Here is a 16363-nt window from a genome sequence, read left to right as displayed (position 1 = left end):
AAATTGAGATATACATGTGGAAACTAAAATTGAAATATCTGAAATATAACCCAAAAACTCAACATAGACAAAATCTAGAAACAACATCACATGGCGGAATCTAAGTATCTATCTGAAAGCCTCTACTAATACGAGTTGTTAGGATAAATCCCTAGCTAACTCTAACAAGTTTGAAAACTAAAAGTAATGTCTAAAAATGAAACATAAGTGGTGTCCTCGGAGAGATGATGACTCATCAATACTGCTACTAGCTAATCAGAGGTAGTACTAACAGTGTCAGAACCTATATTCTCAAACAATATAGGTAGAAAATATGTTGTCAATACTTGGAATATGAGAAATGCATAATGAACATAACATCTAATCATGATAAATCTGTAAAACATGCTGATGAAAGACCAAGTAAAATAAAATAACACTGAATTATAATAATATAACATACATAAGTACAAGATCATGCAATCTATGAAACATACCATATGTGGGAGATACTAAAAAGACATAAATCATGTAAGCTTATACATAGAGTTCGGTGTACTACTCCCACACCAAAAAGAGAGTATCCTACTTGCCAAGGTAAAGGCCATGATATCTGAGCTAACGTGGATCCACTAGCTAATGTCTGTTCAAGACATAATCTACGGGGGCACATAGTTATGAAACTTGGGTAATCGACCTTAGTCCGATTTGGTGCTAAGTATACTCCCAACAAAATTATGCATAAATCTGAAAACTATAATAATTTGTTCTACTTAATCGTATTAATAATCTAATAAAATAATGAGTAGCTCATAAACCATGATAACTGAACATAATCTGAAGGATCCTCTAATTAACAACATCATAATCATGATATCTGTATATATCGAGAGATAATTTATTTGGAAGTATCATATTTCATGAAAATGTGATAATATGCGACACACACACACACACACACACACATATATATATATATATATATATATAATCTGTGCTATGAGTTTATGAAAATATCATTGAAAACATTGAATTATAATCAATTCATGCAATTGAAGATTAATTATGAAGAAGAAACTGAAATTCAATAAGTATCCAAGATCAACTAAGCCCTAGTTTTGGGAAATTTATAATTTGAGAAATTGAGGTTTCTTTGGGACTCAATAGATAAAGAAGAACCCATTGATGAAGTTCTCACATACCTTGAATGAAACCCTAGCTTGAATCTTGGAAGAAAAACTTGAAATTTGAATCACTTTTTCTTGCCTTGAAAAGAAACTTGAGAGAGAAGAAATTGGATTTTGGGAGAATTAAAAGAGAATGAGAGATTATGGTTGTTAGGAATCCTTTATTCCCACTTAGAACAGGCCAAATACATAATTAAGAATGAAAAGAGTGGAAAAGGACTAAAATGCCCCTAGTTAACAACTGTTGGGGGGCTTCTACAAATCGTAATACCCTCTACGGTCCGTAGAACCCTGTCCATAGTACTTAGAGGAAAAACTCTTGAATTTTTGAACTTTGACCTATGAAGCCCTTTTACGATCTGTAGAATGTCTTATCACCTGTCCGGGTCGTTCGTAGAAAACTGTAACGAAATGCTTAGTTTTTTAGGAAGGATCTACGAGACCTAAACCACGACTCGTAGTCCATTGCATGATCCATACTACCAAGTCGTAGAAGTAAGTCTAGGGAATATCCAAGGTTTTAGGACTTTGGTTCATGAGGCCTTTCTACGACACATAGAACCTATTACGACTCATAAATCCAATCGTCCATTTTGAGCCCAACTTTCTGAAGTTTCAACTACGATTCGTGTCTATGATTCGTACAACTTTATACGACTCGTAAATTCAATCGTAAACTCTGACCCAATTTTCCTGATTTCCGAAGTCTCATACACGGATGGTTCCTACGAGTCGTACTACTTTTCACGACTTGTAAACTTGTCCATAGAACCCAAAATTCTGCAAATCTATATATATTTTTTGAATTGTGCAACCTTTTATTGGAACCTTTGGGGTGTTACATAAGTTTACTTAGCATTTTGAGTATCTTTAGCACAAATAACATATGGGAAGTTAGAAATTATGAAATTTCAAAATTCAATGGGAGCTCAAACCCGAAAGGTTGAAGAATGAAGGATCTTACCTCATTTTTGTCGCTCCTTAATGATTTCTAGAGAAATGAGATCTTTGCTTGGACACTGCATGACCAGCGATCTAAATCCCTTTGTCGAGAAGTTGTCGAAGAATACAAAGAACCCATATGTTGCTATCCTCGAAACATTCACGAATCTAAATGCCTATTTATTTTTGTCTATATTAGTTTTTATCTTTATTTTCTTTTTGAATTGGGCTGAATCTTTTTTTGAATCAAACTTGGTACATTGAATCATTTGTTTTCCATTTTAATAAAAAAAGACCTCAAGGTCTCACTTTAATTTTAAAATAAAATAAAATTCACTATATTTCATTTACAAAAAAATAATTAAATATTCATATTCAAACACAATTTTAACTTTAAATACTGAGGTCTCACTTTAATTTAAAATTAAAATAAAATAAAATAAAATAAAATAAAATAAATTTCATTTACAAAAAAATAATTAAATATTCATATTCAAACACAATTTTAACTTTAAATACTAGAGTAGTATTTTTAGTTTTCAAATTTTATAATTTCCATGTTGAAACTCTTAATAGGAAACAAGAAGGATTATTTATATAAATTCACTATTTGTAATATTTGATTTTTGAGAGATAAAGTGGTGAGATATAGACATAGACAGACATATATAAGGTGAAAAGAAGTAGCTCCATTGTCTGTAGTATTATTTTTCCCACAAATCTCCATTTGCCGATCTTTCCAAAGCTCAATCCCAGAAAAGCGTCACCACTGCCAGCCTTCGATCCTTCGAAAGATCCGATCAGATCTCTTTGTCTTTCTCTCACTGCACTTCTCATACTGTTTTCTCTCTCTACACACATACCTTTTTCTGCAACTCCATTCTCCGGTTTGTCGAAGATTCTGGAACAAGAATTTGTTAGATTCTGTGAACTATGTAATTTGTGTGCTTTCTTGTGAAAAAGGAGTCGTTTTGCTGTAGTTTGCTGTAAAGTTAGGGTTTTTTTTTGGGGAAAGTTTTAGATCGTGAGCTAGGGTTTCTGAAGATCAGAAATTGATAAAATTTGGGGTTTATTCTTTATTTTTCTTGGTGTGGTGTGAGTGAGTGTATGAGGATTTGGTGTTGTTTATGTTTTGGAGAAGAAGAGGATAGTAAGAAGGGCTACAAGAGTATGAGGGACCCGATTTTGGGGAATAACGGCGACGAATCTCCAGATGAAAATTCGGCATTTGACTGGAGGAATGTTTTTGAAGGTGTCAATGTTGCAGCAGTGGTGAGTCCACAAGCGGGCGCTGCAGGTGATCTTGGTGTTCCCAAGAATGAGGAGATTGATTTTGATAGCAACTGGTTATCCAGTGAAGTGGAGGTGAAGAATGAAAATTATAGTGGTGAGAAAATGTTGGATGTTAATTTGAATTTGGGTTTGAGTGGAGAGGCTTCATCCTCAACAGTGCTGAAAGAGGATTCTGATCGTGATACCTGTAGTAAAAGGCCCAAAGTTAACTCCTTTTCGCTGTAAGACCTGCTACTGCACCTTCATTTACAATATTTTTTTTCCAATTAGTCAAATTCTATTGAATATTAGAGTGAAGTTGGCCATAGTAGAGAACTAATACAGAATTCATTTAAGCAACCCAAGCCTAATTACAAGGATCAGTTGTTGTTATAGGGGTGGCTCACTAATTAATTAAGGACTCTTGATTATTTCTCGTGTGTACAGTTTTACATGTGGTCAAGAGTGTTACACTATTCACTGAGTTTTGGAGAAAGTACATTCTCACATAATTCTTTTAGAGAAAAGAACATAGTAATATTAACATGGAGTAGAATTATTTCTAAAGCTAGTTATATTTGGAATTTCAAAAGCTTAACCTAATATATAATGTTACTCTTTAATTTGATATAATCAAATTGTCTTTTGAGTTTTGAAGTAAGCCCTTAATGTAGGCCAACAACTCAAAAATGAAGACTGATTGATTAATATTCTTGCAGGGATTGGGACAACCACTTGTTGCAGGAAACCAGTTACCTATGTCCAATGAACGAGGGCGGTGGAGATATGAGTTTATCAAACTTACTTGGTGCAACAGATGCTGAGGGGAAAGATTCTAAAATGGAGGATTTAGATGTGCGGATGGATCTTACTGATGACTTGTTGCATATGGTATTTACTAGTTGCCACATCCGCTCCTTCTGAGTTGCTTAATCAATAAGTGTTTATACTAAGTTTCTGATTAAGGGAATATATGCCCCATCCGTTGCCAGGTGTTCTCCTTTTTGGACCATATTGATCTTTGTCGAGCTGCAAGTGTTTGTAGCCAGTGGAGAGCAGCTAGCTCTCACGAAGACTTTTGGCGGTATCTGAATTTTGAGAACAAACAGATATCCTCAAATCAATGTGAGTATCTTTTCCTCGTATCCGTTCCTTCCACACTACTATGATCACTTCACATAAAATTCATGTTTCAATTAATTGCAACTTTTTGTTCATGTATGATGTAGTTGAGGACATGTGTCGGCGATACCCAAATGCAACAACAATCAACTTATATGGAACTCCTAATATTCACCCACTAGCAATGAAAGCTGTTTCTTCTTTAAGGTAATAGTTTTTTTTTATGTTGTCACTACTCTAGGAATGAACCACTATAAGTGACTAATTTGATACATTTCATTGTTGCCAGGAATCTTGAGACTCTGTCATTGGGCAGAGGTCAATTGGGGGAAACATTTTTTCAAGCCTTAACAAATTGCCATGTGTTGAGGAGTTTGACCATTAATGATGCCACTCTTGGAAATGGCATTCAAGAGATACCAATTTCTCATGATAGCTTGCGTCTTCTGCAGCTAGTGAAGTGTCGTGTGCTTCGAGTTTCTATCAGGTTGTATAATATTAGTCAACAATGTTAATTTGTTAAAGTAGTTAGCGTCCAATTGTGCTTAATTGTTTGTATTCTTACAGATGTCCACAACTTGAAACGTTGTCACTTAAGCGCAGTAGCATGCCACATGCGGTGCTTAATTGCCCTCTTTTACATGACCTTGATATTGCTTCATGTCACAAACTTTCCGACGCTGCTATTCGTTCGGCTGCCACAGCATGCCCTCTTTTAGAGTCTTTGGATATGTCAAATTGTTCATGTGTCAGTGATGAAACACTGCGTGATATAGCTCAAACTTGTGGAAATCTTCGAGTTTTGGATGCTTCATACTGCCCAAACATTTCTCTTGAGGTATGTTCATTAAAATTACCTAGTACCTGAAATTGACATAGTTGGTTTATACTAACACTTGTTACTTGTTGAAGTCTGTGAGGCTGGTTATGCTGACTGTTCTCAAGCTTCATAGTTGTGAGGGCATAACATCAGCTTCCATGGCTGCCATAGCCCATAGCTATATGTTAGAGGTTTGAGTCTTTCCTCACCCTTTTCATACTGGTAGCCATGCTGTAATCAGGAGTGTTCCTTAAATCTCATATTGAACAGTGAATTTCACTTTTTTTCAGGTTCTGGAGCTTGATAATTGCAGTTTATTGACATCAGTGTCCTTGGATCTTCCTCGCCTTCAGAGCATCAGACTAGTACATTGTCGCAAGTATGATACAGGCTTTATAGTTTCCATATCCAGTCTCAAGGGAACTTCTTTCCATCCCTTGATTGCCGTCACTCTTTTGTGCAGTAACCTACTGTTTATATTAAAACAGGTTTATTGACCTTAACTTGCATTGTGGAATGTTATCATCAATTACTGTTTCTAATTGCCCATTGCTTCATCGAATCAATATAACTTCAAGTGCACTCAAAGTAAGTTTATTCCTAGATGTTATATATTGTCACCTTATTTTATTGACTAGAATTATTCTATTCATTGGATAATAGTTCTCTCCTTTATTATTCCACAGAAATTAGTTTTGCAGAAGCAGGAAAGCTTGACAACAATTGCATTACAGTGTCCGAATTTGCTAGAAGTAGACCTTACTGAGTGTGAATCGCTCACCAATTCTATTTGTGAAGTTTTCAGTGATGATGGCGGCTGTCCTGTGCTTAAATCCTTAGTTCTAGATAACTGTGAGGTTGGCAATTTTAGTTCCTCGTTGTTAACTTGTGCATTCTTGGTTGTTAACTAGAGGATGTGTTGCTGAACATGATTTTTCTAAATCTAATTATGATATATATGATCTCTTCTTAGTTTTGCTTGTCAACGGAAGGTGGTTCACTTAAAATCTTGGCAGTTGATCTGTGCAGAGTACATTTTTCATTAAGAGCTTGTTTTTGTCCTCACGTATGTCAATGTGGTTATGGACCTATGATCATAATGCCATTTTTGCTTTTCTTGTAACAGATACTTGTGATTCTTTTTTATGCATGTTTCCAAGTAAATAAATCTAGTACTGAATTCTGACAATCAATGATCAGGTATTTTAATGAGTAATCATGAAAGATGATGAAAGGAAAAAGTATGATCCAATTGTACTGACTGTTGTGTCATCTGGTTGTGCTTTCTTGTTTGCCGTAAGCCTGGGAAGCTGTGCTACTGGGTGCACTAAGGGCTTGTTTGATACGAGGGATAAGAGATTACTGATCCCAGGATTAGTTTTAGGATGAGTTTATCCCATGTTTGGTTGGGATAAAATCGCGGGATAACTTATCCCAGGATTGTAGTGTCATTCTTATCCCACATTGAGGGTGGGATAACAATCCCTGGATAACTTGTTGCAAGAATCTCCTTCAATAACTCAGACAAGTTAAAAAATATTAAAATTGTTCAAGAGGTGAAGCGGGTAAGATGAAAAGTTCTAATTCCTTTGTTTTGGCATTAAGGATAGTGATTATGTATTCCTAGATTTACCAGTAGTATTTATTTTATACTCACATTTCCAAATTAACTTGAAGTATTTTTATCTTGTCAAAAAATAACTATTAGGATAAACGTCTTTCTTGGTATCATAAGCTCTAAGTTTCTTTCAACATTTTGATTAGATACATGGGAGTTCTTAAGGGGACAGTTTAAGGCTTTAAGCTGAAGTAGAACATGAGAACTATTGCCCAGATGGGAGAAGAAAATAGTTCACCTTTTTTTTCCTGATTCAATGCTAGAGCTGAAGTCGTGCCATTTCAAAAAAAAATGTCAAATCGGAATTTTCTTTTGAAGCTTGACAAAATATGTACTCCTCTCCCAATCAAGATTCCCTTTTATTGATTTGGTGATCAAGAAAAGCAAGGCTGAATTAGGTTTGGGTTTGACATTTTTGAGAGATGTACAAAATAATGAACTAAATTTGTCAATATTGTGATAGACTATTGAAGAATTTCACAACAAATCAAGTATTATATTTCGGTTACCCATTCTCCCTCCCCCGTGCCCCCTCCCTCCTCCTGGGAAAAGGGGGGAGGGACCAGGTGAGAGAAAGAGTAATATATTCAAGTTGCACCCTCCCGGGGAAAAGGGGGCTGAGAGAGGGAAAGGTTTCCACTGTTTTAGAATGGGTCCTGATTAGCATTCGCCTTCTGTGTTCTCTTTTCTGCCAGATCTGTTTTAGGCCAACACCTATTCAGAAAAGTTTTTTTTTTTAAATATTGGAAGTGAATAATGATATATTTCTGCCTATTCAACTTGAAAGATCCGGCTGTATCTATGTAACATTTGTATGTGTTGTTATGGTCTAAATCTAATTACGGTCTTTTCTTTTTTTCAGAGCTTGACACTTGTGGCTTTCTGCAGCACTTCTTTGGTTTCTCTTTCACTTGGTGGTTGCCGTGCTTTAATTTCTCTTGCACTTAGGTGCCCATATCTTGAACAAGTCTCTTTAGATGGTTGTGATCATCTTGAAGTAGCATCATTTTGCCCAGTAAGTGATCATCGGCTCCTTCCTCTTTTCTTTACATCATCTCTGGGTTTGAGACTGGAGTTGTATGTTCACCTGCTGATTTTATGATTGTTAATTTGTTACACATGCATTTTTTGCTTTATTTATACCCAAATGGTTGATAAATGTGTTCTCTTATTCCAGGTTGGTCTTAGGTCACTTAATCTTGGTATATGCCCCAAAATGAATATGCTCCATATTGAAGCTCCACAAATGGCTTCACTTGAGCTGAAGGGCTGTGGTGTGCTATCTGAAGCATCTATTAATTGCCCCCTGTTAACCTCTTTTGATGCTTCATTCTGCAGGTTGCTTACTTTCTCTCGCTTGTCACACGTGCATATTTGTTTTAGTTCTGTCACATCTCATTAATTTCTTTCCATATATGCAGCCAACTCAAGGATGATTGTTTATCTGCCACGACTTCGTCGTGCCCCCTCATCGAGTCATTAGTATTAATGTCATGTCCATCTGTTGGCTGTGCTGGACTCCTCTCTTTGCAGTCCCTCCCAAACTTGACCTACCTTGATCTATCCTATACGTTTTTGGTTACCTTGCAACCTGTTTATGAATCATGCTTGCAGTTAAAGGTAACTTCTATCGCCTAAGCATATTATCACTTTCTCCATTACAGTGGGAAGCTAGATGAACTTGATTTAACATGCTCTATTTTGTGGAAAAGTATGCCTATTTATCCAGTCTGGACTTGCACACTTCTAGATATATGGGCCACTTTCCTATCTTTTTTTTTATGGGTATCAAAGGGATGGGTTGGCTTAAGTTTGTGCTGGTCAAAATACCTAACTACAAAATTTACTCATGTTAAGATGGGATGAACACAGGGTCATAAGCCAATTACTTTAATCTCTCCTTTTCATTTTTCTGTTCTTCTCCTTTTTTCCCACTTGCAGTAAAAGCTAAAACACCAGGATGCATTTAACAATTTGTGAATCAGTTCTGACTGATTGAAAGCTTACTTCAGTAGAACTGTGATTCTATTTTGACTATTACAAATTTAATAATCATTGTTTGACCATTCTTCTTAGAAAAGAAATGTGATCTTTAGTACCATAAGCTATTTCTCTGTTGTTGTGGCGAAGAAGTCAAATTTGAAGCTTTTCATTAAGCAGAACCAAAAGTTTAATTTTTCAATACAAAATACCATTATAATTTTCTTACCAAGTTATACCACAGTTCTGACAAATGACAACTGTATTAATTTAAAGAGGGAAGCTCGGTGCATTAAGCTTGCGCTATGCGCTGGGTCCGGGGAAGGGCCGGATCACTAGGGTCTATTATACGTAGCCTTACCCAGCATTTCTGCAAGAGGTTGTTTCCCATTCACATGGCAACAACGTAATCGGTTATGCCAAGGCTCCCCTTCGACAACTATATTGATTTATTATTGACAAAGCATTTCTGTTTTCAAAGTGAATCATCAGCTCTGTACAAAGAATAAGAAGTAAATTAAGTCAATGCATTAGATCAAGTGTAAGTGATAACACAGATTTAAAGTAACATCAGTAGAATAGAAAGCTGACAATCATGGATACCAGAAAGAGCTAGGAAACAGCTAAAAGCAAGCTTAGGCTTTAGCTTTTACCTGCTCTGGAGGATCTGGAGCAACAGAAACTGTAAAAGAGCAATCAGAAAACTTGTAAGAGGTTTCCATTTTGCTTTGAAAAGAACTCTAGTCGAGGGCAAGGGAAAGAGAGTCAACAAAGTATAGAATAAGATTGTAGATTGTTGGACTTCTAAAATCTACAATTATATTAGCTGTTGATGGAGTAGGATATTCTAATGCCATTCCAGGACTGATGATGTTGTCTCTGTTCTCAAATAGTTCTGTGCCACTTGGTTGGGTTCGTTTATAAATGCACTTGTTAAATATTACGAAACTGTAGACTAGAATTGCCACCTTAACTCTTTCATTATTGGCCCTCCTTTTTAGACCCTTGAAGATGGCCGGCCTGGAATTGTGGAGATCCAGTTACTTTAGGCATTCTGTCATTCTTTTTTATTTTGGAGCATAACATCTGAATATTTCTACTTTCCAACAGATGCTATAATTTTTGTCCATATCCAATGTTTGCCATTGTCTTGTGCCCAATTTGTTTCAGTGCAAGGGCATGAGTTCCTTGTATGCAGAATTTCTAGTGCTATATCTGAAATTTTCTGATGAGACTCTAGTTTAGTAACACAAGTGTGTTTCTCTTTCTCGCTGCACTAGGCACATCCTTATTGCGTTTGGGATAAACTTTTTGGATCTGCATGATACATTGATGGGCTTTTTTGGCTTACTGCCCCCCCACCCCCACCCCTCCTCCTTTCTTTTTTTAACCCCCTCTCTAAGCTTATATATATATGTTATGTTGTAGGTCCTAAAGTTGCAAGCATGCAAGTATCTCACTGATACATCTTTGGAACCCCTCTATAAAGAAAATGCTCTCCCAGCCCTTTGTGAGTTGGATTTGTCGTATGGGACCTTATGCCAATCAGCCATTGAGGAATTGCTTGCTTGCTGCACACATTTGAGTCATGTCAGCTTGAATGGATGTATTAATATGCATGATTTAAATTGGGGATTTACTGGAGATCAACTGTCGCATATACCCAGTGTTAGTATACCTCATGGATCTTCCCTGGGAGAACAGCAGTTGCCAAATGAACAACCAAAGCGTTTGCTAGAGAACCTTAACTGTGTAGGCTGCCCAAATATAAAAAAGGTGTTTATTCCTATGGCACAAGGTTTCCTTTTGTCATCATTAAACCTTTCCCTGTCTGCGAATTTGAAGGAGGTTGATATAGCTTGTTACAACTTGTGCGTTCTCAATTTGAGGTATTTTCTTTAGCAATATGATTTCGTAGGTTAATGTTGTATCAATGGCTTTATTTTCATGATCATAGTTGTTACTTAATTATATTCTCTTGTTCAGCAATTGCTGTTCATTGGAATCATTGCAACTGGAATGTCCAAGATTAAGTAGCCTCTTTCTTCAGGTATTTTTGTATCTTCAATTTGGCATTTTCTTTGCTGGCTTTTTAATTATTGTAGTGGCAGCTTTGCTGCAAAAGTGTTCTTTCTAGTTGGTCTTTATCATTTCACTTGTGCTTTTTTTCCCCTGTTGAGGTAGTAATAGTTTTTTACCTTAGCATGAAGGATATGCAAACTGTACAACCATTACAAATGTCAGTCCCCTTCCTACCTTGTAGGGACTTTATGAGTTCTATCAATGATTCAACTTCATTTACAATTTCCTTTTTACACCAAAGACTCATCCATTTAGGATAGGAGGATCCTCGTTGGTCTGTTTTACAAAACATGCTCGTCTGCCTCTGGTTCAGTAGGTTGGTATGGAGAATATGCATACCCTTAAGCTTGATATTCTGTAGTGAGAACTTGAGCTCCTAATCAAGTCGCTAATGGGATTGTATTGTAAGATCTAATAGCTAGCTGCATATTGTCTTAGGAGTACTCAAATTAACACAGTGGTCTACTAAAATAACAAGTAATCCTAATACTCTTCATGGTCTTCCTAGGCATTCATGTGGATAGATAATAAACATTTTTCAAATTTGGTAGTGTTAGAAGTCCTTAGGGATGGCGCATGTAGTTTGGGGGCATCGTGCCTATATTTCTTGGAGCATGATGTACTTGGGCTAAAATTACTGAAATGAGAATTTGAACTCTTAACTGGTGCTTATTTGCTTGAATATTGGAACTGCAAGTGAGAACTGAAGTCTTGTTTTTTTTTTCTTTATAAGAAGTTTTTGCTTTCTTGTATTTCCGTTGTTGCTTCTATCATTACACGCCTCAGGCTTACCTCAAAGACATGCCACTTTCTAGTGTAGAGCTCGTGAAATTGATTGCCTTTCTTTCTATCATGTCTTGTAAAAAACTACTTTGATGAACTCCCTTGAAAAATTGTTGGCACACCCGGAAGGTGCTTGTGCAATTGAAATTCTTGTGACACAATTGTGATGTGGAGTTATTCTGTACTCTTGCGTATGTTGTCCTACAGTCCTGCAACATTGATGAGGAAGCTGTTGAAGCTGCCGTATCACGATGTACGATGCTTGAGACGCTTGACGTTCGTTTTTGTCCCAAGGTCAGGAGTACTTTCGATGTTAAGAATATGCCCTGTATTGATTTTTATGTATCATTTTATTGATACTAGAGCTCTTTTGTGAATTTGCTGATAATCCTTTTTTCCACTTAACAGATTTGTCCACTGAACATGACGAGGTTGCGGGTTGCATGTCCCAGTTTGAAACGCATCTTCAGCAGCCTAGTCCCATCGTGAGGCAAAATGAAATATTTGATATGTTTGTGTAGGCTGGCTAGGAACATAATATTTGACAACAGAGGTTCATATTTTATGTATAGTTAGCTATTTATGTTGCTGTGATTGGTGAAACGTACAGCGAGCTTCATACATGTAACACCTTAATATTTTGGTGTTGGCTTTCACATTTTATGATTTGGTTAGCGCACTTACTGCAACTTTATTCAGATCTCATGGATGAAGAAAATAAACTAGAGCCTTGTAAAGGGAAATATTAGTTAATAGTGGCCTGCTTGCCCTTTTCAGTTAATGGAAAAAACGCAGGTTGTCAGGCTCAAATGTGTAAATTTTGGTTGCCCTAAAAATAAGGTTACAAAAAATAGCCCAAAAATAGAGTAGTCAGTCGGCTTATGTCTTTGGGATGCAAAAAGTAATTACTCTGCGTTCCCTTTTTTTAGCCTAAGCTTAATTCGCCTATAGTTTGTTTGATGCCATTACAATATTATTGGTACTCAATTTTTATCGACTTATATTTCATTTGGGTTGTTATTTGATTAAGTAAATGTTTTCAAAACTAATTTCCTTTATATATATATATATATATATATATATGTAAACTATTTAATTTTATCTAATTAATCATATTTTAATACTCATATTTTATAAAAGAAATATTATTTTTGTTCTTGTAGCTATGTACTTTTATTAATTGTTAATTTGAAATCACGATTTTTGTATATTATTTATGTTTGTTTAGTATCTAATATATAAATATAATTTAATGAAGCGTGTATTTCTTTTATATGGAAAGTTATTATTTTACATGATAAATATTCATCTATTTTCTATTTAATATATGTAGTATTTTATTAATTAGATTGTAATCTTTTTCATTTTGCTCCAAATTATTAAAGTTGTAGCTATTTCCCGTCCAAATTTATTGCAGTTTTAGCCAACTTAAACCAAATGTGGCCTAGTTATATATTCCAATTTTAATCTCACCCGTTCATTTTGTATTGATCAATGACCGTGACTTAGGATGTGTTTGGTATGATTTCCAATTTTCTCATGTTTGGTTGGGTTAAATGTTTTGGAAAATGTTATCCAAATCAACTAATTTTCCTCAAATTTAAGGAAAATGACTTCCCTTCAAAACTTAAGGAAAACATTTTCCAAAACTCTCTTCCAACTTCAAAATTTAAGTTTGTTATTAAAAAATATTTTCAACTTCAAAATTTCATTTTTTCACCCTACCCTCGACCCCCTCCCCCACCTCCAACTCAGCCCCCCACCCACCCCACCCCCTACCAATCCCCCCTCCAAAAAAAAATTAAGTTTGTTTTTAAAAACTATTTTCACCTTCAAAATTTCATTTTTTCACCCTATCCTTGACCCCCCCCAACCACCTCCTACCCAGCCCCCCACCCCACCCCAAAATAAATTTTAAGTTTGTTTTTAAAAAATATTTTCAATTTCAAAATTTCATTTTTTCACCCCTACCCTTGACCCTCCACCCACCCCACCCCACCCCAAAATAAATTTTAAGTTTGTTTTTAAAAAATATTTTCATTTTCAAAATTTCATATTTTCACCTCTACCCTCGAACCCCACACCACCCCCAAAAAATAATTTTAAGTTTGTTTTTCAAAAGTATTTTCAATTTCAAAATTTCATTTTTTCCACTCCTACCCAGCCCCCCACCCCCAAAAAAAATTCATGTTTGTTTTTAAAAAATATTTTCAACTTCAAAATTTTATTTTTTCACCCCTACCCTCGACCCCCTCCCAACCCACCCACCCCCTACCAGCCCCCACCCCCACCCCAAAAAAATTTAAGTTTGTTTTTAAAAAAAAATCAATTTCAAAAATTATTTTCTACTCTAGTAAAAATAAAAGATATTTCTCAAAAACATTTTTCATTCATAAATCAAACACTAAAAATCTTTTCCGAAAAGTATTTTCTACTCACCAACCAAACATGAGAAAATAAGTCAAAAATCAACTTGTTTTCCAGGAAAACATTTTCCTTCATACCAAACACACCCTTAATCTCCATCCTCTTTCCTATTCAATTAACCAAATCCCTAAGGGTCGGTTTGGAAAGCCACCGGATAATTGGAATTGGGGTAACTACCAGCATAGTAATTACACAACATAGTAATTAGGTTGACCTGTTTGTTTGCCATAATGTAATTACAAATGCACTGTCTGGTCGCACAATTGCAATAATAAGATTTTATTAAATTTTAAAATTATAATTAGTTATCTAAAATAAAAAAATTATATTAGACAAATAAGAGACTTTATAAATGAAAAATAATCAAATATTTAAGATATATATTATCTTTTGAAAATATAGTAATCAACAAACATATGTTTTGAACTACTCCTCCGTCCCATATAGTTGATCACTTTCCTTTTTACGCATAATAAAAAATCATAAATAAGATAATTTTACTAATTCACCTCTTAAGAAACTTCTTGAAATTTTTACAAATAAATGTGAACACTTTCAAAAAGAATTAGTTGTAAGGGTAATATAGGAAAAAATTAATCAATACTTTCTTGATTTAGTAAGATGATCAACTAAAATGAGACAACTATTTTTAGGAAGATGATCAACTAATATGGAATGGATGGAGTAATATTATTAAAAAAAAAACTGTTTTGTACTTTTCAAATTAGTATATATTTGTTGTAAAATATGAATAATATACTACAAGAAATATAGACAAAGATATATGGGGAGTAGAATGTAGAGATCATCTTATTCAAATGTCTTCATGTCTCATTTGTGTATTTTACAATGGTGAATGAACAACCCTATTTTAGGTTGAGAAATCATTCCAAAAGTCACCATATTAAGTATCATAATAAATAGATACATTCTTATCCAAAAAGGTTCATAAAACCTAGGGAAGACACATAGATGATAAGTATAAGTTTATGGATAAACTCAATGGACAATCCATTTAGTCCAATGAATTTATAACACTCCCCCTTGGATGTCCATAGATAATGTGCCTCGTTAAAACCTTACTAGGAAAAACCCAGTGAGAAAAAGGCTAGTGAAGGAAAAAAAGTACACACATCTCATAATACGCTTTGAGTGCTGCATCATTAAAAACCTTACCAGGAAAATCCAATGGGGACAAAAGCATGATTAAGAAAAAGAGTATAACGCGTATTTCACTTCCCCTGATGAAAGCTTTACTTGATATCTCGGAGATGGCGCATTCCAATCTTATATCTCAACTTTTCAAATGTTGATGTTGGCAATGTCTTAGTGAATAAATCTGTAAGATTATCACTTGAACAGATCTGTTGAACTTCTATCTCACAATTTTATTGAAGATCATGTGTGAAGAAGAACTTTGGTGAAACGTATTTTATCTAGTCTTCTTTGATGTATCCTCCCTTCGATTGAGTTATACATGCACCATTATCTTCATACATGATGGCTGGAATACCCCATTTCAAAGAGGAATTACACAGTTCACGACATCTGCATAATCAATAATCTCTATGTGCACCAATTGCACTAATACATGATATTTTCCAATCATTTTCATATGATCGGAATTAATATCTTTCCGTTTTTAAACAATCTCACAACCATTGAGGTACTCAATGAAATTGCTTTAAGACCTTTTAAATTTATTTTTATATAACCTTCATCATCTAGCTAGACATGACAATCAGTCATTACACATATTCAAGCATTTCATCAATTGTCATACTGAAACAAGTCTCATTGCATTCACCATAAGAGAATATATCTCCATTTAATAATGTCAGGACTTTTGCAAAAATTCTTTATGCCCCAAGGCACAAACCGTACTTTATATCTTACGGTTATACTTTCACATAATGATTCATTTGTACCCTACTTGACATTATATCTTGACCCATGCACTATAAGTCCAAAACATCACTTTTAAAAGTGAAGCATACTATATTTGAATTGTGCATTTCATTTGGCCAATCATTTATATGTCCATATTATATGACAGATTTGAATTCAAGATCCTTTTCATCATCTGTAGCATTGAGCGCTACTTCATATCAAAGATACCATCGACGGTCTTTTGACTCAATTCCAATACGA

At 35.0% G+C, this 16363-nt stretch overlaps 1 protein-coding gene across 1 annotated transcript; it reads left to right on the top strand.

Moving 5' to 3' along the window:
* Positions 1–2751: 2751 nt before the first annotated feature.
* Positions 2752–12421, top strand: LOC125837666 (F-box/LRR-repeat protein 15). The gene is made up of 17 exons (XM_049516748.1): positions 2752–3622; positions 4100–4271; positions 4373–4505; positions 4610–4709; positions 4792–4989; positions 5070–5340; positions 5415–5513; positions 5613–5701; positions 5811–5910; positions 6009–6179; positions 7803–7955; positions 8118–8278; positions 8362–8560; positions 10349–10809; positions 10907–10970; positions 11993–12079; positions 12194–12421. Exons 1-17 carry the CDS (start codon positions 3216–3218, stop codon positions 12272–12274), a joined length of 2946 nt encoding a protein of 981 aa, XP_049372705.1. The 5' UTR covers positions 2752–3215; the 3' UTR covers positions 12275–12421.
* The last annotated feature ends 3942 nt before the right edge of the window (positions 12422–16363 follow it).

The sequence above is a fragment of the Solanum verrucosum genome, unplaced genomic scaffold (assembly GCF_900185275.1).
Source record: "Solanum verrucosum unplaced genomic scaffold, falcon-dt-bn FXZP01000133.1, whole genome shotgun sequence".
Lineage (NCBI taxonomy): Eukaryota > Viridiplantae > Streptophyta > Magnoliopsida > Solanales > Solanaceae > Solanum > Solanum verrucosum.
This window is presented reverse-complemented; position numbering and strand designations above follow the sequence as displayed.

What these genes read in the sequence shown, in the direction of transcription:
- LOC125837666 (XM_049516748.1), top strand. Translation starts at nt 3,216, where the DNA reads ATGAGGATTTGGTGTTGTTTATGTTTTGGAGAAGAAGAGGATAGTAAG. An exon ending in AAAGTTAACTCCTTTTCGCT is followed by an intron (nt 3,623 to 4,099) that starts GTAAGACCTGCT and finishes ATATTCTTGCAG; the next exon opens with GGATTGGGACAACCACTTGT. An exon ending in CTGATGACTTGTTGCATATG is followed by an intron (nt 4,272 to 4,372) that starts GTATTTACTAGT and finishes ATCCGTTGCCAG; the next exon opens with GTGTTCTCCTTTTTGGACCA.